This window comes from Candida tropicalis, assembly GCF_000006335.3.
Source record: "Candida tropicalis MYA-3404 genomic scaffold supercont3.12, whole genome shotgun sequence".
In the NCBI taxonomy this organism is placed as follows: domain Eukaryota; kingdom Fungi; phylum Ascomycota; class Pichiomycetes; order Serinales; family Debaryomycetaceae; genus Candida; species Candida tropicalis.
Window position 1 is genome coordinate 13,589 of NW_003020041.1, and position 22,955 is coordinate 36,543.

General features: G+C 36.4%; 11 protein-coding genes across 11 annotated transcripts; 3 read left to right on the plus strand and 8 right to left on the minus strand. All coding sequences in view use genetic code 12, as the record gives it.

Annotated features, from left to right (window-relative positions):
• Positions 1 to 372: 372 nt before the first annotated feature.
• On the minus strand, positions 373 to 1,533 carry ETR1 (Etr1p; the record flags this gene model as incomplete). The annotated part of the gene is made up of 1 exon (XM_002546642.1): positions 373 to 1,533. One exon carries the CDS (start codon positions 1,531 to 1,533, stop codon positions 373 to 375), a length of 1,161 nt encoding a protein of 386 aa, XP_002546688.1.
• A 216-nt stretch (positions 1,534 to 1,749) lies between these two features.
• CTRG_06167 (uncharacterized protein) lies at positions 1,750 to 2,400 on the minus strand (the record flags this gene model as incomplete). The annotated part of the gene is made up of 1 exon (XM_002546643.1): positions 1,750 to 2,400. The coding sequence occupies one exon, from the start codon at positions 2,398 to 2,400 to the stop codon at positions 1,750 to 1,752; it is 651 nt and encodes a 216-aa protein (XP_002546689.1).
• Positions 2,401 to 4,983: 2,583 nt separating this feature from the next.
• On the plus strand, positions 4,984 to 6,882 carry HGT19 (Hgt19p; the record flags this gene model as incomplete). Its single annotated transcript, XM_002546644.1, has 1 exon — positions 4,984 to 6,882. One exon carries the CDS (start codon positions 4,984 to 4,986, stop codon positions 6,880 to 6,882), a length of 1,899 nt encoding a protein of 632 aa, XP_002546690.1.
• Positions 6,883 to 7,044: 162 nt separating this feature from the next.
• Positions 7,045 to 8,403, minus strand: GLO3 (ADP-ribosylation factor GTPase-activating protein; the record flags this gene model as incomplete). Its single annotated transcript, XM_002546645.1, has 1 exon — positions 7,045 to 8,403. One exon carries the CDS (start codon positions 8,401 to 8,403, stop codon positions 7,045 to 7,047), a length of 1,359 nt encoding a protein of 452 aa, XP_002546691.1.
• Positions 8,404 to 8,662: 259 nt separating this feature from the next.
• On the minus strand, positions 8,663 to 9,961 carry TIM44 (protein translocase subunit; the record flags this gene model as incomplete). Its single annotated transcript, XM_002546646.1, has 1 exon — positions 8,663 to 9,961. The coding sequence occupies one exon, from the start codon at positions 9,959 to 9,961 to the stop codon at positions 8,663 to 8,665; it is 1,299 nt and encodes a 432-aa protein (XP_002546692.1).
• Positions 9,962 to 10,249: 288 nt separating this feature from the next.
• BNA4 (kynurenine 3-monooxygenase) lies at positions 10,250 to 11,617 on the minus strand (the record flags this gene model as incomplete). The annotated part of the gene is made up of 1 exon (XM_002546647.1): positions 10,250 to 11,617. One exon carries the CDS (start codon positions 11,615 to 11,617, stop codon positions 10,250 to 10,252), a length of 1,368 nt encoding a protein of 455 aa, XP_002546693.1.
• A 217-nt stretch (positions 11,618 to 11,834) lies between these two features.
• CTRG_06172 (uncharacterized protein) lies at positions 11,835 to 13,388 on the minus strand (the record flags this gene model as incomplete). The annotated part of the gene is made up of 1 exon (XM_002546648.1): positions 11,835 to 13,388. The coding sequence occupies one exon, from the start codon at positions 13,386 to 13,388 to the stop codon at positions 11,835 to 11,837; it is 1,554 nt and encodes a 517-aa protein (XP_002546694.1).
• Positions 13,389 to 13,610: 222 nt separating this feature from the next.
• ULP3 (SUMO protease) lies at positions 13,611 to 16,403 on the minus strand (the record flags this gene model as incomplete). The annotated part of the gene is made up of 1 exon (XM_002546649.1): positions 13,611 to 16,403. One exon carries the CDS (start codon positions 16,401 to 16,403, stop codon positions 13,611 to 13,613), a length of 2,793 nt encoding a protein of 930 aa, XP_002546695.1.
• A 605-nt stretch (positions 16,404 to 17,008) lies between these two features.
• On the plus strand, positions 17,009 to 18,334 carry RPT2 (proteasome regulatory particle base subunit; the record flags this gene model as incomplete). Its single annotated transcript, XM_002546650.1, has 1 exon — positions 17,009 to 18,334. One exon carries the CDS (start codon positions 17,009 to 17,011, stop codon positions 18,332 to 18,334), a length of 1,326 nt encoding a protein of 441 aa, XP_002546696.1.
• A 74-nt stretch (positions 18,335 to 18,408) lies between these two features.
• On the plus strand, positions 18,409 to 20,898 carry CTRG_06175 (uncharacterized protein; the record flags this gene model as incomplete). The annotated part of the gene is made up of 1 exon (XM_002546651.1): positions 18,409 to 20,898. The coding sequence occupies one exon, from the start codon at positions 18,409 to 18,411 to the stop codon at positions 20,896 to 20,898; it is 2,490 nt and encodes an 829-aa protein (XP_002546697.1).
• Positions 20,899 to 20,924: 26 nt separating this feature from the next.
• On the minus strand, positions 20,925 to 21,317 carry CTRG_06176 (SUMO-targeted ubiquitin ligase complex subunit; the record flags this gene model as incomplete). The annotated part of the gene is made up of 1 exon (XM_002546652.1): positions 20,925 to 21,317. One exon carries the CDS (start codon positions 21,315 to 21,317, stop codon positions 20,925 to 20,927), a length of 393 nt encoding a protein of 130 aa, XP_002546698.1.
• Between the last annotated feature and the right edge of the window lie 1,638 nt (positions 21,318 to 22,955).

Genomic DNA, 22,955 nt, shown 5'->3' on the forward strand with positions numbered 1-22,955 from the left:
AGAATCGGATGTTCTTAACAAATCATGTAACTTTTTTATATAGATAAGAAAAAGGAATTATCGCGAAATAAAAGGAAGAACGAGATAAGGGAACCAAAAAAAAAGAAACGACACTGAACTACCAAATGAGATGACTTCTTGTTGAAAAGAAAAAGAAAAATCTTGATTGATATTTATAAGACTATATATATAATCCAAATTAAAACATTCCAACGGAATAAACTCAGCCAAAGAAAAAAACCCGCTGTTAGTATCCAGTTTAATCAACACATTGTTGTGAAAATTTTATCTTCAATCTTCGGCCAAATGCGAAGAAGCAGAATGGGGAAAAAAAAAATAATAATTCGGATTCCGGGATATGATTCCCGCAGTCTAGTAGGTAATCAATTGTTTACCATCTTTAGAGTTGGCAACACCGTCTTGGTATAATTCATGAAGTTGTTTGGAACCGTCAAATTGTGTTTGGATGGATTTCGCATCAGTCAACTTACCTTCTTCATACCAAGTAATGATTTGGTTCAAAGTCAGGGTTTTCAATTCCTTGTTGTTCTTTAAGAGTTCAGTAACCCAAAAACCAGCACTGGTGAAGTTCTTAAAGATATGCAAAGATGTTGGAATTGTAACTGGTTGGAATGACATCCCACCATAAGTCAACATTAACCCATTGTTGTTTAATTTTCTAGCAATACCGGTAGAACTCTTACCACCAACACAGTTGAGTGCCAATTTGGCTTCTCCGCCAGATTCTTTGATCCAATTTTTAATTGTTGGTCCAAACTCCTTGGAATTGTTTTGTTCTTCAGTGATAACTTGGGTTGCTCCCAATTCTTTAAGTGAAGCAATAACCTCATCAAGGTTTGGTCTATCTCTGATAACGGAAATGGAGTTGAAATTTAATAATTTACCAATTTGGGAAGCATATTTACCAACAGCAGATGTACCACCATTCTGAATAAACCAATCCTTACCTGGGGTCAACTTGACATAGTGAGTCAACATAAGGTATGCTGTCATTGGATTCACGGAAATTGTTGCCCCTTGGTTAATAGTCAATCCATTGGCTTTACCGTTGGCTTTGGATTGCTCTGGGTTTGGCAATTGAATAAAATCGTCTTCGTTTCCTAAAGCATGAGTTCTCCAAGTACCAAAATTAACTTGAGATGGAATAACCCAATCACCAGCTTGAAGGGATTGTACGTTCTTACCAACTTTGAGCACTTCAAACAAACCCTCGTTACCGCATGGTGCTGCTGGTTCAGATGTACCGAATGCGGTTGTTTTCTCTGGTTTGGATGGATATACCCCTTGGATTTGGTTGATATCTGACGGATTAACAGGGGAAGCTAAAGTTTTCACAACAACTTGGTTTGGGGCTAAGTTTTCGTCATCAATTTCAAATTTTTGGGTAAATAAAACGTCCTTAGGTTCTCCGTGTTGAGTATAAAGAACAGCCTGTGCAGTGATCATGGTTCTGAATTGGTGTTGATTTGCAAGTAATTTTGGACGAATTGATTGTCTTAATACAGAATACATTACTGAAGTGGTGATTAGTAATTAGTAAACGAGGTGGGGAGGAATTTATAGACAAAAAAAAAAATCTACATATTGAATTTAAACATGGCAAATAACCATTCCCAAAAAAAAAAAAGTTTGCTTGTAGCAATCGAGAGAGAGATGTAAAAAAAAAAATTCGCGCGTCTCCCCCCACAAACTCCGGGCATAAGAACAATTTTTATTAACTTACACATTCTATTCATCTTTCTTTAATAACCTTTGTTGTTTCTGTAATCTCTTTAATTTGGTATTTTGATACGTTCCCAAAAAGAAGTACACCAAGTTGAAGAAGACAACCCAGAGTTCAGGTGGAACAAATTTTTGAGCTACCACCAAGGCACATGATGAAACCACCAAGGAACTTTTCAACACCGGGAGATACCCTTTCTTCAAACCGCCTTTGATTATAGCAATAATTCTCTTCAACTCAGCGGCGATATTAAACTGGTCTTTTGGAAACTTATAGTTGTTGATTAAAGCAATCCAGGAGACAAAACACGCAGAAAGTGTGGGAGTAACTGTAAATAATGAAGTCAAGATTTGAAGAATCTTACCCTTGCTTGATAACGGACCTTTAAAAAGTTTAGTGTTGATGATCTGATACATAAAGTGACTGATTGGAGTAGCAATACAACTTCCATAGATAATCATGGTTAACAATTTTTCACTAAACACGTGTTTGATTTTTATACCTGCAATGTTGGTTTCTTTAAACTCATTGGTCAACACAGATGATACTGTTTCATTCAAACCCGAAAACACGCCCGCGGTAACGGATTTGGTCAATAATGGATACTTGATGATATATGCAATATATTGAGCGTTTAATTTCTTGAGATTGGTCATGATTTGGTCAGTTTCTTATTAGTATAATGCTTGAATTGGTTATTTGAAAAGGCGGATTGTGTTGGGATTTTATAGTGCAACCAGATTTTTTGATAGATAAGCGGATAACTCCGCAATTGTGGTTGATTTTCCGCTCGACAAGAACAACCTAAAAAAAAAAATCTTGGGTAGCTGGTATCGTTGATGATGAATATCTAAGAACGAGGAGCTTGAGAGGGGAGTGGTCTCCTCATAAACCGTGGATGTAAATCCTAGTGGGTGTTCATATTCTCTAGTTCACAGTAACATGAATCATTGTGTGTAGTCCCAGTTTTCATATATCAGCTCTCATTGAGTTGTCCTGTTTACTACCTCAAAGTAGACATAACCTTTGTTGATTTGCATATTGTAAAATTAGTATGATCTTTCCACATATATACTGTGTGTAGAGCACATTTTGTCTACATTATTCGTTCCCCTATCACTATAGGATAAAAACACGTGAGACACATCACAATCACTATATCACATGACTGGTATCACGCGGATCTGATGTGAAATTTTTCAAGAAAAATTTGCAAGAAATTAGAATCAAAAGTCTAACGACTAAACCCCTCCCGAACCTCAAGAATTATTCAACGGGTACAAGAAATTGAACAATGAAACCATCGTAAATTATTAAACATGAATCTCATCTATACAATCCAAGCATTTACTTGATTTGCCAAACATCCTTCTTGGGTGCCAATTACTTTATCATTTGAATCGGCAAAACAACAACAAAAAAAAAAAAAAAAATCATTAAGACAATGCAGCACTGCTACAAGTCCAAACTTTGCAATTCTATTGGCCGACAGAATTTCTTTTCTCCTCTGTGTCTTCAGACATTTTTTCCCAGAATTGTTCAATTTATCCCCCACAATATGACACAAAAAGTAATATCCCAAACGCAAAAGCAATTAATACTCTAATTTTGTATAGTTCTCAATCTCCCCTGGTTTTCGGAAGAATATAAGAATCAACCCAACTACCTGAACCAACAAAAAAGGACGCGTACTCTTCGGGTAGATCATATTTTCGGGAGATATCAACAATAATAGCCCAATATCCAACGTAAAACACAAACAGAGGTAATACGGTAATAGTAAAACCAAAAGAGTAATCGCCGTTCACGAAGAAAATTTTGACTCCAGCAAAAGAGCAACTTGGAAGGAAAAAAAAAAGAAATTACGTCATACTTAAGTTCGGAATATGTATACATTTTTCCACGATTTTGGTCACAGTAAGTTTATAATTGCTGTTTCGAGGCTCGCAGATCGATAATGCTTCCATGGATACTTGAACCAGGGCAAGGCTAAAAAAACTGTGTCAAGTTAGAGGGTGGTTTTCTTGCTTAGTTTAGTACTATTGTAGTTTAAAGACATCTCAACTTGAAAGCTTACTCATCTAATACTACCCCGCTATTTGCATGATTGTTGGTTGTAATTTATGTATCATACCGGTATTCATCCTATTGTTCATAACAGGCGTAAAGTCTTGGATATGGTTTTTTTATATTTCTATTTTTATGGGTGCGCATTAGTGTCAACTCTGTCTGTAGAACAAAAAAAAAAAAAGAATAAACCGGATCCGCAAAAATACAATAGACCTCATTTAGTTTCGGAGGAATACAACTATATTTACAATAATGGATTTTTAGAATTTTAATCTTCTTTCTTTTCTTTTATTGATTTTAGAATTTTGTACGTTTTGATATTCACAGTTACAGATCTTCCCCAGAACGTAAGACTTAATTACTCATCCGTAAAATAATAATCTCCAACCTGGGGTAAAAAAGCCTTGGAAATATGTCCTTCGGAAGAAAAGCATTTGACCCACAAGTTCTAAGTCTAGAAATCTTATCGATCCCTCATCAACCTCCTTCTCCTCTCATATTAGCTATCAAAAGAAACATGCACTGTAGGTTAAGTACTTTAGTTTTTCGATGTCAAAAATTCTTAGCAGCGTAGCAATAATTAGAATTTTTAACTCCTGTCATGACCCCCCAAATAAAAAAAACCCATCTGAGATACCATGAACTGTAATAACCAATTCAAAATACCAGAGCACGTATCACCTTGAAGCCGGCATACCCTTAGTACATCAATGCAAGACCTCCTTTTACCCCACCATTTAATATCGCCTGTTCCTTGTTTCCTTTATATCTATTATCTTTCAATGGAAAAACTTAATCGTAGCAGCAAAAAAAAAAAAAATAAAAAAAATGTCTGCATAAATGGAATAATATAGTATGCCTGTGTGTAATTGCTTCTGTAAAAGCAATAGGGTTACACATACCCAGGCATAAGTTAAATACATTTTGTGTAATAATCAGTTCATGATTCTTTTATCCTTCTTGCAAACTAAAACAAAAAAAAAAAAAAAGCTCCTCAAGTGGCTGACTATATAATCTACATATTCTACTCCCTCCCCCCTCCACATTTCAAGTATAAAAGGAATAAACATTTTCCAAGTACTGAATTTTTTTTTTTTCATCTTTATTTAAATATCAACAACATTTTTTTCTTGTCTCGGAGTTTTTAATTATTATTGTCTTACGAGAAGATGTCTGCTACGGAAAAACCTACCGAAAACCACGATGAATTATTCGAACAATCTAATGCCAGTTCCCAATCCAGTGTCAACAAAAAGAGGGATACTTCCGAAATGGAATCCATGAATTCAGAAGTTGAAAGAGAACAAGGTGAACGTGGAAATGTTTTATCTCAATATACCGAAGAACAAGTTATTCTGATGGGTAGAAACTACGCTACTAAACATGAATTAGACCCAGAATTGTTTGGTAGAGCTGCTGCCTTGGCCAGATCTCCTGGTGCTTTCAATTCTATGCCATTTATCACCGAAGAAGAAAAACAAGGGTTATACCTTGAAGCTACCAAGAAATGGCACATTCCTTTTGAACTTTGGAAAGTTATCGCTGTTGGTGCCATGGCCGCTGCCGTCCAAGGTATGGATGAATCTGTTATTTCTGGTGCCACTTTATTCTATCCAAAAGCCTTTGGAGTCGACAAAATGAAGAATGCCGATTTGCTTGAAGGTTTGGTCAATGGTGCTCCATACTTGTGTGCTTCCTGTATCGCGTGCTGGACATCCGATTTATGGAACAGAAACTTGGGAAGAAAATGGACTATTTTCTGGACCTGTTTGATCTCTGCTGTGACTTGTGTTTGGCAAGGTTTTGTTAATAACTGGTGGCATTTGTTCATTGCCAGATTCATGCTTGGATTTGGTATTGGTGTCAAATCAGCTACTGTTCCTGCTTATGCTGCTGAATGTACCCCAAAACACGTCAGAGGTGCTTTGGTTATGTTGTGGCAATTCTTTACTGCTGTTGGTATTATGTTTGGTTATGTTGCTTGTTTGGCTTTCTATCATGTTCCTAAAAAGAGTTTTGGTACCGGTTTGAACTGGAGATTGATGCTTGGTTCTGCCTGTATTCCTGCTTTTATTGTTTTGTTGCAAGTTCCTTATGTTCCTGAATCTCCTCGTTGGTTGCAAGGTAAAGGAAGACACAGAGAAGCCTTTGAATCATTGAAGAGATTACGTTTCGAAGAAATTGCTGCTGCCCGTGATTGTTTCTACCAATACGTCTTGTTACAAGAAGAAGGTTCTTATGATATCCCAACCTGGAAGAGAGCTATTCAAATGTTTACCATTAGAAGAAACAGAAATGGTGCTATTGCTGCCTGGATTGTTATGTTTATGCAACAATTCTGTGGTATTAATGTTATTGCCTACTATGCTTCATCCATTTTCATTCAAGCTAAATACAGTGAAGTTAGTGCTTTGTTGGCCTCCTGGGGTTTTGGTATGATTAATTTCACCTTTGCCCTTCCTGCTTTCTTGACAATTGATAAATTTGGTCGTAGAAACTTGTTGTTGTTTGCTTTCCCTTGGATGTGTGCCTTCTTGTTGATTGCCGGTTTTGGGTTCTTGATTCATGACAGACAAGGTAGATTGGCTATGGTTACAACTGGTGTGTATCTTTTCTCTGCTGTCTATTCCAGTTCCGAAGGTCCAGTTCCATTCACATACTCTGCTGAAGCTTTCCCATTGTATATCCGTGACTTGGGTATGAGTTGGGCTACTGCTACCTGTTGGTTCTTTAACTTTATTTTGGCATTCACCTGGCCAAGATTGCAAAATGCCATGACTTCTACTGGTGCCTTTGGTTTCTATGCTGCTTGGAATGCTGTTGGTTTCTTCTTGGTATTGTGGTTCTTACCAGAAACTAAAGGTTTGACTTTAGAAGAATTGGACGATGTGTTTGCCGTTCCAATGTATGACCACGCTCTTTACCGTACTAGAGAATTCTGGAACAATGTTCAAAAATACGCCTTGCGTCGTAACGTTCGTCCATTGCCACCATTATACGAACACCAAAGAATGGCTGTCACCAACCCAGAATGGAATGAAAAGGCTGAAGTTTCCCACATCGAATAATCATAGATATTCTATATTTTCACGTTTACTTTGTTTTGTGTTTTTTATATAAATATAAATATACTTTTATCTCATTCCTATTTTATCAATTTATTATAATCATTATATATATATATATATACATATATATATTCTCTTTAATACACAATTTAGATAATACATCTATCTCAAGAAATCTCTCAAATAAGAACCCAATTTATTAGCACCGTCTTCCAAAGCATCCTTCAATACTTCCAAATCTTGGTTGGCATTACCAGAAAATCTAGAAGCAAATTCCCTTGCACTTGCTTCCAAGTCACCTAAACCACCAGCATTGCTGCTTCCACGAGCACTGCTGCCTTGTTCTTCTCCAAAGTATGATGAGGATGAAATCGATTGAGCCCCATTGTAAGCTTGTAGTTTACTTCTGGCTTCATTCTTGGCTTGTTCATCAAAACGTGGACCTCTTCCAAAAAACTCATCTGATGAAATACCCTTTTGGGTACCAAACTTGTTGGATACTTCACCAGTGTATTTAACTTCTTTGTATTTCTTTCCAGGTGCACTGCTTACTACGTTGTCCCCTTGAGTCATACCAAAACCCAATTTTTGAAATTGTTGAGTGGTTTCTTGAACAGGTGCAGGGGTTAATTTAACCTCATCATTGTCCTTCTTCAAAGATAATGAACTTGCAACTGAAGCTTTTCTTGGAGAATCAGTGGCAACAGTAGCATTACTGACACTTTCAGTTGGTTTATATCCCAATTTCTTTGCTTCTTCAGCTTCTTGTTTAGCCTTCTTTTCAATTTCATCAAAATCAATTTCTTCATCTTGCTTGATTCTCTTGGAAGCCAAACGTGAGTTTCTTGGGCCATTTCCTTTGCTTGACAAAATTGATTTCTTTGCAGCAGTATTTAATCGTGAAGAACTGTTGGTGGTGGTACGAACAACAGTTTTCTTTTTAGTTAAATCATCTGTGGATGCATTAGGTGTACCATTCTTGGAAGAAACGGGTGATGCAGTGCTGGAATTGTTGACTGGCTTGGTCCAGTTGGAAAAGAAATCGTCAGTAGATTCACTTTGAGAATCACTCAAGGACAACACATCAGTAATATCATCCAAAGTAACAATGTTAGGATGCTTTTCAGCATCTTGCAAAGCCTTATGTTTCAACTTTTCTTTATACTTATTAGCACAAGGAGATGAATACTTGGCTGTGGCATCCACACCGTTCTTGTTATTGACAAATTGAGAACCACCATTTTTGAGGAAAAAGTCTTTTGCTTGTTGGTTACCACCGAATTTAAAGTTTCTTAATTGAATACGTTGCCACGAGTCCAAGTTAGAAGACTTGACAAAAGATATATGGACACCCAAGTTTCTGTGCACAGCAGAACATTGTAAACATAAGAAAATACCAAAAGGAATAGATGTCCAAGTAGGGTTCTTGTTAGAACAATCAAAGCAAACTTGATTAGCTGGATCTTTCTTCAACCTATCAAACACTTGTTTCACTTCGGCTTTGTCTGCTATTTCGGACATTGTAAAATTAATACTAAGAGTGTATGTTCTAGAGAGAAACAATAATAGATGTTATCACCAATAAAGTTGTTGTTTTCTTTTTCTTTTTCTTTTTTTTTTTTTTTTGGTTTGATCTCGTTGTCCAAAACGAAAATTACTGAAATTTCTCTTCCACCTTGTGCGTGATATAATATCGTGCAATTACCAGATGTACGTTTTGTTCATGAATTTTAGAATTAATGATATACATTATATATATATACAAAAGTGAAGGTTACTACTAATGGAAAGGTCTAGAGCCACCACGGGCAAATTCAACAATCTTCCAACCTTCAGTGGTCTTGTTATCAAACTCTTCTGGGATTCTGGTCAAAACCATGGCATATGTACTCAATTGAATGTGGTCTTCGGTACCGGCAGCAATTTCCCCGGTTTTGGCTTTTCTATAAAGGTGAATTTCTTGTGCCCTACAGCTGACAACAACTACTGGTACATCATTTGGCTGTAAACTTTTACAGGTGACAATTTCAACTCCTCTTATATCCAATACTCTACTGTCAGAAAAGAGACCTTGCTGTATGAATTGCTTGTTGTTGGCTTCCCAAACATTATAAGGGGCTTCACTTAACCATTCCTTCAAGACAGCAGCATCATTTTTAACATAAGCATCCACAACCTCTGGAACAATGTAGTTGGTCAATGTTCTTTGGAAATCAGTAAGTCTAAATGATGGGTCCATTAATTTCAATTGTTTAACAACTTTAGCTTGCTCGGTCTCGGAAAAGAAACCAGTGACTTTTTCAATGATGGTACGGATTAATGCAATTAAACCGTTTTCTGATTCTTCCCATTTCTCTTGCAAGTAAGCAACTCCACGTCCAACTGGTGATTTCAATTTGAAGTTTTCCCATTTCTCACCCATTGTTGGACCAGTGGCTTTATGTTCAGTGGCAATCAAAGCTCCACCAGCTTCTTCATTTTCTCTAACTGGTCCTTGATAACCAAGTTTTTTCTTTCTTTCCAACTCTTTCTTTCTCAAAGCTTCTCTTTGTTCCTTGGTTAAAAACCCACCATATGCAGTTGAAGATCCATCATCAATGACTTCAGAGACATCCTTATACACTTGGGTTTTTCTAACTGGTTCAAATGCCTTGTCGGCAACGTCAGCAGTAACTCTAACACCAGTTCTGACACCTTTACCAACTGGAGATTCCCAAGCTTTATATGCAACATCACCAACGGTTTCGGCCCCTTTTTTCAAAACTTTACCAGCCGCAGTACTTCCCAACTGTGCCTTGGCATAAGCTTCTTTAGCCTTCTTGAAAGCTTCAGATTCAGCCATTCTACCGGACTCATCCTGTAAAGCTTTAATGTTTTCTTTTAATTCATTAGATTTCTTAACCTCACTCTTGAAAGTGTCAAAAAACACCTTCATTGGGGAGTCTGATGATGGCGGTTTATCATTAAAATTGACATTACTGTAGTGAAAGGATCTAGCAGTGGACAAAATAATTGGTGTGACAGTGGTATTACTTGAAGCCAATAACGGGTTTCTTTTTATTATTGTAGATCTTAACATGATGTTTGACTTTAAACCAAAATTATCAACTCAATAACAACAATGACAAGGGAAATAAATAAAATGATACTATTTACAAGTGAAAAAAATATTAATTAAAACAACGTTCCTCGTTGATATACAAAGTAGATTATGTTTCAAATCAAAAAGAAAGAAGAAGAGTTTTTCTTTAATGTGGGCAAAAATTTTTCAAAAACCCATGAGAGAACAAAAGAAAAAAAAAAAAAATTGAACATTAATAATTGTATTTCACACGACTATCCACTGTGACACATTCAAAAACAAAAATTATCTTCGGTTCCAATACTGTCCGAACTTGACTAATCCATATACAACAGCGGCACCCACAACACCAACTTGGACGTTATTCAATATATTCTTTTGTTTCTGTTCGATTTCTATAGCTTTTGCATAAGGTATATCGTCTCTAAATGAAACCATGGTGTATAACGGTAACCATTTGTTCTTCAAAATTCTACCCAAAGTGTAATCTAATTTCTTTCTAATTAAATAACCAACATCAACAACTTTTGAGGACATTTCATAATAATTATCCAAAGCCAATTTACAAATGGCATCAAGGTCATCCTTTCTACTAGGAGAATACTGTTTAAATGCAGCTTGAATGTCGCCATCATTGGCCTCAATTAACTCCATCAAGACTCTAACATCTTCAAACCCACAATTCATACCTTGGCCATAGAACGGAACCATGGAATGTGCAGCATCACCTAAGATGATACCTCTCCCATTACTATAAGGATAACAGCTTACTTGCATCAAGGAACCTCTAGGGTTGCTATCAAATGCCTTGACCAAAGGTGCTTCACCAATGAGTTTATATGCATCAGGAAAGTTCTGTTTAAAAAAATGTAAGAATTCGTCACTGGTCTTTATGCCTTCAATAACGGACCAGGGACTGAAAAAGGTTGAAGTGAATGATCCATCTTGGTTTGCTAATGCAATCAACATAAAGTTATGTCTTGGCCAGATGTGTAAATGGTTTGCATCTATAGAAAACTTATTTTCCGGATCATCATTTGGTGGGATGTACAACTCCAAGTATTGCATGTCGATATATTTCTGGGAATAGTCCATTCTCATACCTCTTTGCAATTGATATCTAAACTGTGAATGGGCACCATCACAACCAATAACAAAATCAAATTCATACACTTGGGTTTGTCCGTCACCATCAATAAATGTCATTCTGGAACTATTATTGCTATCCAATTTAACCAACTTGTGGTTGAAGAAAGTTCTCACATTCGAGTTGTCCAACTCTTCTAACAAACAATTGTTCAAGAAAGATCTATCGATGGAGTTAATGCACTCTCCGTTCAATCCATATACTTGTGATTCCTGCTTGGTTCCAGTAATGTCGTGAATCATTCTTCCTTTCATGGGAATAATGTGTTTCAAAACCCTATCCGCCATTTCCAGGTCAACATATTTTAAAGCTCTAATACCTCTATTACTAACTGCCAAATTAATCGATCGTAAATTTCTTTGACTAGAATCGACTGTTCTAGGATCTGGTCTCAATTCAAATAAGGTTACAGAATAACCCTTGGATGCAAATGCCAAAGCTGCCAAACACCCAACTAAACCAGCACCAACAATCCCAATTGTCTGCTCTTTTTCTGATGGTTCCATTAGTGAATTCAGATAATCAATGTATCTGTTGTTGAAGTATGATCTGAAAAAAAAAAAAAGAAAAATCACCCTGCGTAATCGTACTATTTTATTTCCATACAATTCCACATTTTTACTCTTTTTCTCTAGCCGAGAGGAGATCGCGCGCAGTATTTATGTATCAGGCAATATTCATATATTTAAGGTATATCTATACACACCCTCACTGTCATGATAATTATCCCTTTATTTTGGTCAACTTGGCTTTCTTCTCTTCTACTGATTTCTTCAATGAAACAATTTGTTGTTCCAACTCCTCGTTTCTTTGTGAAAATTCTTCATTTGCTTTGATCGTGTTGCTCAAGTTTTCTGCCATCGTCAATTGCTGATATTTTTCTTGTAATTCTGCCTCTGTCTTAGTTAAATTCTTATTCTCCGCTTCTGCTTTATTTAAGTTTGTAGTGTATTCTTCACTCTGGTTGGATATTTCAAGGTGGGTGGCTTGCAAACTGTCGATTTTCCTCCTCAACTCATTTATCTTTATCACCAACTCATCATTAATCTCTTTCAAATTAGTCAACTCGTTACTGTTATTGCTCAAGGAGTTGGCATTTATCAAGTAAAATTCATTTTCGTATTGTATGATCTTCGGCTCTTGAGTCAACGTATCGGCAAAATCAACACCTACACCAGTTAAAAATTCTGGAGACGCAAGAAAACGAAGCAAATCGTCACCTTCTAACTCTAAAATCTTGGACTTGTTACTGCTAAACAATGATATTATCAAACGGAGAATAAAATCAAAACCTTCAAATACCACAAAATCAAGAATCTGTAAACAGACATGTAGATCAAGCAATTCGCTGTTGAAAAATTGTACAGCAATGTTTCTGTACAAATTGTTTAAATTAATACCTTGGACGCTGATATGTTTAAAAGTGTCAAACAATTCTTCTTCCAACGATCGGCTAATTTTGTAGAAAAATTCATCCTTGTTCAAATTCGAAAAGATTCTATTGAACTTGAGGAGCAAATAAAATACATCTTCTTGTGAAATATCAGGGAGCGTGGATATCAAACCACAAACGTTAATGGCAAACCGACTAACGGGAACCTGAACCAAGTCTTCATGTACCTCCTCTGTCGTACTTTCGATTTCTGCTTTGCTATTTGTAATTTCATTAATATAATAGTTAAGCACCATCAACACTTCCCTGCCTTTAGATTCCACGTTCAAATTCTCAATATATTCATCTCGCGATTGTCTTGCCTTCGTTAACAATCCAGCAAAACTCTCCTTTGAGTTGAGTTTTTGTCTAAGCACCATTGTCTTCAAGTAAACATAATATCTGATACTATCTGGAATACCTTTCAAAACCTCCTGTTCTAATTGTCTCATTTCCTTGTTTCTCAAAAACTGGTTGCTGTAATCTTCAATTATCCCGATCCAATACTTTGTTTTTTCATCAGAATCTGGTTCAATACTATCCAATTTTGATCTGATTGTGTTTTGACCCAAGTTGTGGTTGATAAACAAATCTGAAGTCTCGTTTGATTGAGCGGAATTGTAAATATCACATTGTCTAACTGCAGATATCTGTGACACTGAATCATTCAACTCAAACGTTACTTGATTGGCACCAAGTGGGAGTCCTGGAAGTTTCTTATCATATCCATTCGGGGAAGTTGGCAGCGTTGCATCAAGAGATTTTCTTGGTGGTAATGGTGGTGGTGGTGAAGAAGAAGAGCTTTCTGAATTGATCAGATTTGTATTTGCTGCTTCGTCAGACATTGGTAATTAATAACTCCCGTGGTTTGCAATTAACACCTGGTTGTGTTGTTATTTTCTAACTTTTTTTTTTTTTCTCTGTTTGTTTTTCCTTTTTCTACAATTTTGTTTTTGATTTGTTCACTTTTGTGCGTGAGCATTACGGTTATTCCGCTTTCCTACCAACCGTGATTACGTAAGAAATAAATGCATTCATTAATTGAGCCTATATAACAACACCACCAATTATTCTAAACGTCTCCGCTTGGGAGACAGAGGCCCAGGTGCCAGAAGAACCAGTACGTAAGCTTCGGCTCTCTCACGATCCTTGGCCCGCGTGATTCCTGATGAAACAACATTTTTTGCAACTTTAGAATTTTTTACAGCTTCTGTATTTGGTGAGGTTTGTGCTTTCATTTTATCAATTTCAAAACATTCAATGATTTCATCAGCATTATTATTGTGTTCTTTCTGGAGTATTTGGTCCTCATCTGTCTTGGCAGACTGAGTTTGCTCTTTAGCTGTCGATTTTTCAGTTAAAAAATCTACGGTATCCTTATCAAATAACTTTTTACCACAAGAATCTGATTTTTTAGTGAAGAAGGTACTTGGAGTGATACTTAGCTGTGAGACAGCAGTTGCGACCTGTTCCTCAATTTTAAAGGCTTTATTTTTTGGCCTATTTTCCTTGTCAGATTCCTTCATCAAAGCCCAAAACTGGTCCACAAACTGTTTTTTCTTTTCTTCCTCTGAACTAACTATCCATTTTGAATCGTTGATATAATTCTGTATGTGCTTTCTAATATTCATCTCCAATTGCAAAGTTCTTTGTGGGAGAAGCTCATTCAAGGTATCAACCACATGCCGAGGAATATTCTTACCCCCATAAGTTTCATTCAAGAAGTTGTTTTCGAACTTTTGTCGTTGACCTTGATTACCAGAGTTTCTAGTTCTGCTCGCAACACCATCATTCGAAGACGGGCTCGGTTGGATTTTCTTTTCTTCGATAATTTCAATTATATCATCGTCATCGTCATCGTCTGCAACAGCCACACGATCACTCTTGCCACTTATGACACTTCTAGTGTTGGAATTCTTCTCCTCTGACTCTTGAATCATATCAGAAGAGTCCTTTTCAGCTGTAATTGACACCATAGATTGCTGTTGTGAGTGTAGCGCTATGAATTTATCAATCCAGAACCTTCTCATGTTGTTTCTTTCTTCAGCAACAAAAATGCTTCTTTGAATAGCATGCTGATGTTTTCTCCAAAGCGATTCACAAGTTTCTAAATTGAATAGCCATTTACTGACATTGTAAATAACGTGAATTCCACAATCATTGTAGTTGTTTTGCCTTGGAACTCTAGCTGCAATAACTCGAATATGATCCTTTGGAATCTCCACGTCGTATTTGTCTTTGCAGTAGTCAATAATGAATGACTTCAACGGATTTTTGACATTATCTCTTCTCAAACCTAATGAATCAAAGACAAAAATTTCGGCGCACTCTTTCTTGGGCTTCTCTTGGGAATCTGTTTCTGACGATTCTGGTGATATTTCCTGTGAATCCTTATTAACAGTGTCCAGAGATGCCATATCTTGTTGTTGCATGTCAGGTGTGACAGTCTGACTAGATTCATTTTCAGTTTCCTCCTCTGTTAGTTCAGGGTCTATCTCTACCGTTTTCTTTTTCAATGCAGCCTTCAATAAATTGGGAAGCCCTCGGATTATACAACAATACCAGTGATGATTCTCGTTAACTGGCATAATAAGATAAGGAATTGTCATGAAATCTAACTTTTGGACCCACCTTTTAATATTTTGATAATACTGAGGCTCACCATTAGACGTAGATTTTGAATTCAATTTCGTGTAAAAGAATGAATTGAACGCATGGATTTCATTTCTTCCAACAACTCCAGCGGAAATCGCCTCTTCTATGTCAAACTTGATGCAAAAATCCATCACCGCATCATTTATCCAAGAATTGTTGTATAAAGTAGCAAAATCACTATCGGATACCCGAAACAATTTTCCATCAGGGAAGGTATATTGCAAATCTGGATTGAACTTGGCAGGCACTTCCCACGAAACATAATCATCGTCAACAAATATACTTTCTGTCTCTTTGGAGTTGACAACTTCGACTTCGGTGTTGGGGATTTCTCCTTGAACTACTTTGTCCCAATATGCTTTCTTTGCATGTCGTGTGCGCAATCTACCTAAGACGTCATCTAGAACTGCTTCGTTCTTATCACCAACACGTTCATCTCTTTTTCCAATGTAACTAGGGTCTATCACGTCTTCTAAAACTTCAACAGTTTTATCAAGCTTGTGCAATGCAGAATCAGCCAATGTTTTGCTAGGATCAACCTTATCGGATGGATGGATCTGAAAATATTTTCGAATGTCTTCATCAATACCGTGGTGTGCAGCAACAATGGTTTCTTTCAAGTCCTTAATCTCTATAATAATCGAACTCAGGGCAAAGGATAATGACTTTAACTGGGTGTCAATATTTATAATATAACCTGATTTGGGAATATCTTCCAGATATATACAAAGAAACTTCCCATTCTCTGTGATTCCAAGTGAAAGACTGGCACGGCCATTATATCTAATATAATCTCTATTTCCTACTCGAACAGATTTCAAGTCTACTGATGTCGTGGGAGGGGTATTCAATCCTTGCAATTCTAGATCAATTGATGACCCCATGCAGTCCACTATTGTAGAGCTATCCACTTTTGATGAGCCATGTTTTGCAAGACTCGGTCGTGAGTTTAACCCACTTAATCTTTCACGACATACTTGTGCACGCTCTATAGATCTATTTGGGTCACCAAGTGGCGAGGTATTCTCTATTAGCCTGGTCCTGCTGATTTCCAATGGAGTTTTCTGCGATAGATCAGATTCTGGTACTGCAATGACACGGTTGGAATTTGCCAAAGTATTGATTGGTTTGAAACTTCCACCTCCTCCAACAGAAGCACCTTTTCGTCGCAATGATGGATAATCACGTTTCTTTAGATCTGACATAGATGCGAAATGCTTATCTGCAAAGTAGGTTGTTTTGATTAGGTCCTATCGTAAGTCTGTTTTGGATTTTCCTTTATTATTATTTTTTTTTCCCCTTCTTCTCTCTCCTCTTCAGCATTCAGAAATTGTTTTTCAAAATTCGTCTCTAAATTAAAAGTCGTTTAGGTTTGTGATGTACAGTAAGGTCACGTCTAGAACAATTGGTTTGATAGGATAAAGAATGATGCATGGTGGTAATACTACACTATTATTGCTTTGTAGATTTGGTAAAGTATATGGGAGGAAAAATCGTCCTAGTAAACTCTGCGAAACAGCTCCATAGTGATGGCCTAAGCATGACTGGCAATGATTGATAGGGATTTCTGCTATCCATATTAATGATTTTCATACCTACAGAAGCCCCTTATATTGATGTGGTTTTGATTAAGACTATTATTCAACAACTAGATTTTTGTTTCCGCACGACCCTCTATTTGTTTTGGTGGCGAGTTTCGTTCTCGCTGGAGTGGATATTTTTTTTTTTTCATTGACATTGGAGAGAGTATTGATTTCTTTCTTGTAAAGTATTAACCACTTCATAACAATTGAAATATTTATAAACCAAAATGGGACAAGGTCCATCAGGAATGCCAGGAGGTGATAACCTCAATAAGAAGAAAGATGATAAGAAAAAGGAAAAACCAAAATACGAACCACCAGTAGAATCAAAGTTTGGGAAGAAGAAAAGAAGAGGACCAGATACTGCTGTTAAATTACCAAGCGTATATCCAAACACCAGATGTAAATTGAAATTGTTGAAATTAGAAAGAATTAAGGATCATTTGTTATTAGAAGAAGAGTTTGTTACCAATCAAGAAGCATTCCAACCTACAGAAGCACGTCAAGTCGAAGAAAGAGAGAAAGTTGATGAATTGAGGGGATATCCAATGGCAATTGGTACTTTGGAAGAAATCATTGATGATGATCATGCAATTGTTTCTAGTACTGCAAGCTCTGAATACTATGTGCCAATTATGTCTTTTGTGGATAAAGGTTTATTGGAACCGGGATGTTCTGTTCTTTTGCATCATAAAACCGTAGCAGTGGTGGGTGTATTACAAGATGATGCTGACCCAATGGTTTCAGTTATGAAACTTGATAAATCTCCAACAGAATCATATGCTGATATTGGTGGGTTAGAGTCACAAATTCAAGAAATAAAAGAAGCTGTTGAATTACCGTTGACACATCCGGAATTATATGAAGAAATGGGTATAAAACCACCAAAGGGTGTTATATTGTATGGTGCTCCTGGTACTGGTAAGACATTATTGGCCAAAGCTGTGGCTAACCAAACAAGTGCCACGTTCTTGAGAATTGTTGGTTCCGAATTGATTCAGAAATACTTGGGTGATGGTCCAAGATTGTGTCGTCAAATTTTCCAAATTGCTGCTGAGCATGCACCATCTATTGTTTTCATTGATGAAATTGATGCCATTGGTACAAAGAGATACGAATCTACCTCTGGTGGTGAGCGTGAAATTCAAAGAACCATGTTGGAATTGTTGAATCAGTTAGATGGGTTTGATGATAGAGGTGATATTAAAGTTATCATGGCCACAAATAAAATTGAGTCTCTTGACCCTGCATTGATCAGACCGGGGAGAATTGATCGTAAGATTTTGTTTGAAAACCCAGATGCCAATACCAAGAAGAAGATTTTAACCATTCACACTTCAAAGATGAGTTTGGCTGATGATGTCAATTTAGATGAAATAGTCACAGGAAAAGATGACTTGTCTGGTGCAGATATCAAAGCTATATGTACAGAAGCTGGTTTGTTGGCATTGAGAGAAAGACGTATGCAAGTCAAGGCTGATGACTTTAAATCTGCCAAAGAAAGAGTATTAAAGAACAAAGTGGAAGAGAATCTTGAAGGATTGTATTTGTAGAAGTGTCTAGTTATATATATAGAATTCTAAAGATTTCTTTTTTGACATTTATTTCACAGTTGGGGGAATAGTTGATGTGTAAAAAGATAGTGCTTCTCTTTTTGATTCTCGTTTTGATTCTCTCTTTTTTTTTGTTGTTGTTTTGTTGGTGGAGATTTTCATGCTGTAATTTTGTTTCTTTCATCACCTTCTATACACAAATGATCCGTGTAGCCCATGCATGTGGGTTTTTACGGCGAATAGGAAATAGATGTTATACACTTAGGAGTAGACATGTTGCAATAACAAAATCATCATCATCATCATCATCACATACAGATCCCGAGTTAACTATTCTACGGTCCCAGAAACCTCTTCGACAAGCTGTAGCAGGTCTTGGATCTATTGTACAAACAGATAGAAGTAGAATTAGGAATATTGATCTTTCTCCAGATTTGAATTCCGACTTGAAATTATTGTTTATTGAATTAATTAAAATTAATAATTGGTTCAGAGGTGTCCTGGATTCCGAAATATCTGTAAGAATCGTCTCAAGCCATGTCAAGAAAGTACTAAAAGTGGAATTCTATCTGCCACGTCTTTATTTTGCTCAGAATATGTTGACAAAAGAAACCAGAAACAAGACTAATGGTCTAGTTCACCGAATAGTAAAGCAAATTTTTGATGCAAATATAGATTTTGGATTTGACGTTCCTAAATTCTTTCTTCCCCAGATAAGATGCAAACCAAACCAAACAGGATCTGGGGGCCGGATTATAATCACTACAAGATTGGAAACAGTAGAGTTAGAATCAATGAAGGTGTTGGAAATCCAAACCGCAAAGAAGATTGCTGATTTCTTTTCCAGTAGGCAAATTAGTAAAATAGATGATCAGGTAGAAAGTCGAGTCGTTTGGTATGATGAATTATACAATGAAAATACTCGAGTGTATCAGAAAATACTTTTTGCGGATAAGTTTCTGCTGGATATATTTGGAAAGATAGAGAAATCACTTAAAAAGAGAGCATTATTGGGGTTTGCCAAAAGTGGTGGTACAAGTTCTGCTGAGATTTGTTTTGCAAATAATAAACTATACTTTGTGATTGATACCAATTTAAAATTGAAATGGTGTGATCGCAACAATGATTTGCGTATGTGGTTGGATATGCAAGCTTACAAATTGGCAAGTGAATTGATTCCGGTTATTCTTGACAAGCTTGGTGATCCTGGGATTAAATTCAATAATGTGATTACTGCGTGTGCATATGTTGGAGCTGATCGAAAGATATCAATAGAAGCGAATGTCGAGATACAATTTGTGAAGGAGCATATCAAGCCAACACAGACACAAGTAGTCAAACGGGAGTTTCATTCTAAAGCATTAAAATTGAAAAAGGTATTGGATTTAAAGGCAAGTAATCAAAAACATAAAGGTTTCAAGTTTTTGAATTACGACAAATTACAGAAAATCGGAGTTGGGAAATATGAATCAAAAATAATTAAAAATGATGTCCGAATGCTGCTTTTGAAACATGCCTTGAGAGGGAAGTTCATGCCGGTGGACGGCTTGCCCTCTTTACAAGTGGCCACCATGGCAGGAAAGAATTTCAAGAATCCAACAAATAGAGAAGTTATTGAACAGCTTGGTTTTCTGGTTACCCGAGAATTGATGTTTTACTTAACGGCTATCCCGGTGGAGAGAAAACTTAGGTCTGTGACAGAACTTTTAAATGTATTTTTCTCCAAGTTGAATGATATAAAATTGATTGAATCCAACAGAGAAGAAGATATAGAGTTGCGATCAATTGAAAGTATAAATGCATATATTGGACTCAGTTACTTAGAGCAGAAAAACATGGATCTTATTACACAGTGGTGCAAAAATACGCTTCGGACTCAAAAGTTGACATTTTTATATGATCGAGATGTGTTTATGGCTAATTGGATGCCAACAATTGAAGCAATTGAGGATAGATCACCATTGGATTTTTCATTATTTTTACAGCTGAACCGACCGGTGTTTTTGCATAGTTCATTACCACGACTTCCAGCATTACCAAAATTGAAAAACCAATTCCTATACTCATTTCTTCGACTTTGTGTGTTGGAAAACCTGGTGCATGGAAACGCCTGTACATTTCTCAGATACCAGCTTGATGACTTGGGTGATGCTATTTTGAAAAAATACTCAGCAGAGTATTTCATCCAGCTTGAACAAATAGAGCCACAATTCGTTTGGAACATGGATGATATTCATTTCATTAATTCCAATATTCTATTCAGTAAGCTAGCCATATCATACAAACTTCATCGCGCAATCCAATGTGAGAAACATGCCAATGGTCTTCGTACAAGATTAGAAGGGTCCTTTGATAGAGCCAACGTATTGCTAGGAGACATGTTTGAAAGATTGGTAGCAATTGAATATCTTGATGATCCCGATAAATGTCGCAAGTGGGTATTTGCCATTTATGATTCAATAAGACTTAGTTTAACTGCTGAACATAAACCCATTAAATTCTTGGATAAAGAAAAATATCTCGAAACTTTGAAATACTTGTTGCAAACCTCCTCATTATATTAGAATCATATAGATGGTAATTATAGAAACTATTGTGCTGGTAGTTCTGGCATTCCTACTTTTTTAGCCTTTTTGGCTCGTATCACGATTGTTTCTTTGAATGTTACTTCTTTTCTGCATAATGGGCATAGACCTTTCCCACGAGCAGCATTTCTAACTTGTCCTCTGGCATGAGAGCTAGAAATACTTTGTTCGATACACTCGAGACAAAATATGTGACCACATGATGTAGTTGTGGCGTCAGTAATATCATCAAAACAAATTGGACATTGGATATCTGATAGTTTCTTCGCTGATCTATTCTCTTCACTCTGACTTGGATTATCAATTAGCTTTTGCGTTGCATTTCTAAATTCAATTTCTTCGATTTCATCCTCTTCTTCTTCGTCGGATGATAATTGTATTACTGGACTTTCAGACATGATAAAGATGATGAGTTCCAACAAATAGTGTATTTTTTTTTCTGTTTTGCTGTTGTTCTTGCCCCTACTTTAAACTGATGGTTTTCGTCACGAAGTACACTACCCATTTTTTTTTTGTGGATTCTTGTCCACGACCTGTACGATAGAGCTAAAGTAAGGGGACGAATAGTCCCCATCCACCTATGGCTAATTTTAAGAATTATGCAAAATGCCAATGTGTATGTTCTCTTTGTAGTTGAAATTCTATAAGTAAGAATTTTTTTTTAACCGAGATTAAGGTTTTGCAGAGGAAACTATCTTTCTGGTCTAGAATTGCAAAAAGGGACTTGTCAACCAGTGACTACAGAGAACAATGGAGATCATAGGAAAACTACAGAGTTGCGGACGTAGTGGGAACTTAATAGTGATAAGAAATTGATAAGTTGAACTTAGAGATCTAACTCCTTTTTTTTATTGCTCTACCATTTTAGTTATCAGAATCAATTCTTGTAAATCAATTAATCACTCATGGATATTGTGTTGTTGATTTATACAACCCGATCTCGTAATTGCCACTTTTCTATGATGGTGATTGTGAGTTTTGACCTTTAAGAACCAACAATAGGTTCTTTTGGTCTATTCTAATTTTCACTACGTCATATGACGTATACACGTGATAAATTGATTTCAGAATCTTTCTTTTGTGTGATAATATCATATTTTCTTTTGCTTGATTGGGTGATGTTTCATTGGTGTACTTGGTTACAAACGCTCTATGAAACCTCATGACGTAGTTGATTTTGTTGGCCTGGATGATTGGAGTAACAATAGAAAACAAGGGAATTCAACGGGAATTTACTGGTAGTCTATCTACATGGTAACAAAGGTGGGATTTACCATTGTAAAAAAGGAAAGGACTGCACGTGCTTTTCAATGATAAATCAAAGCAAGGAGCATAGGGAGAGATGAGTAGAGATAAAGTGACTGCAAATGAAACAAAAAAAAAATTGTTGGTGTATCTTGCTCATCTCATCTGTTGTAATTATATAAGCAATAGTCATCGTTAGAATTGCCCCACTATGACTGGATTATTATTCTACGCAAACAAAGGAAGAACTAGGGATAACGGGAAGAAGATCTCAGGAAAGACAAGGAACAGCAAAAAAAAAAAAGAAAAGAAAAGACAACAACAAATAAAAAAATAAAAAAAAAAGAAAAACCGATGTGTCACAAAGACGCATGGATTTAATCCGGCTACAACAACAAAATAAAGTTTCTTTTTTTTTTTGGCAACAGATTTTCTTGTGACTCTTCTCAAGGATTACGTAATCATGTGGGTAGTAAAAGTAAAAATAAAACACGAGGTAAGCGCCTGGATATCACCAGTCGTGCAATTAGATGGGTTCTTTTCTCTTTCTGCCTGTCTCTCACTCTCTCTGGTGGTTATTGATTTCGGTTCAGAGCAATCATCTCGTATTCTTTGAGTATCAACACCACTAGCTATAGCAGTAAGAAGATGAGGTGATATTTCTAACTAGTGGTTGATTTTTGTTTTGTTTTCTCATCTTTGATTAAACTTCTTGCCTTCACCCGTGGATCAATTGTTTTGTAAGGAAATAACGAAGTGATGAGAACAAGGTATGACATCATATTGAATAT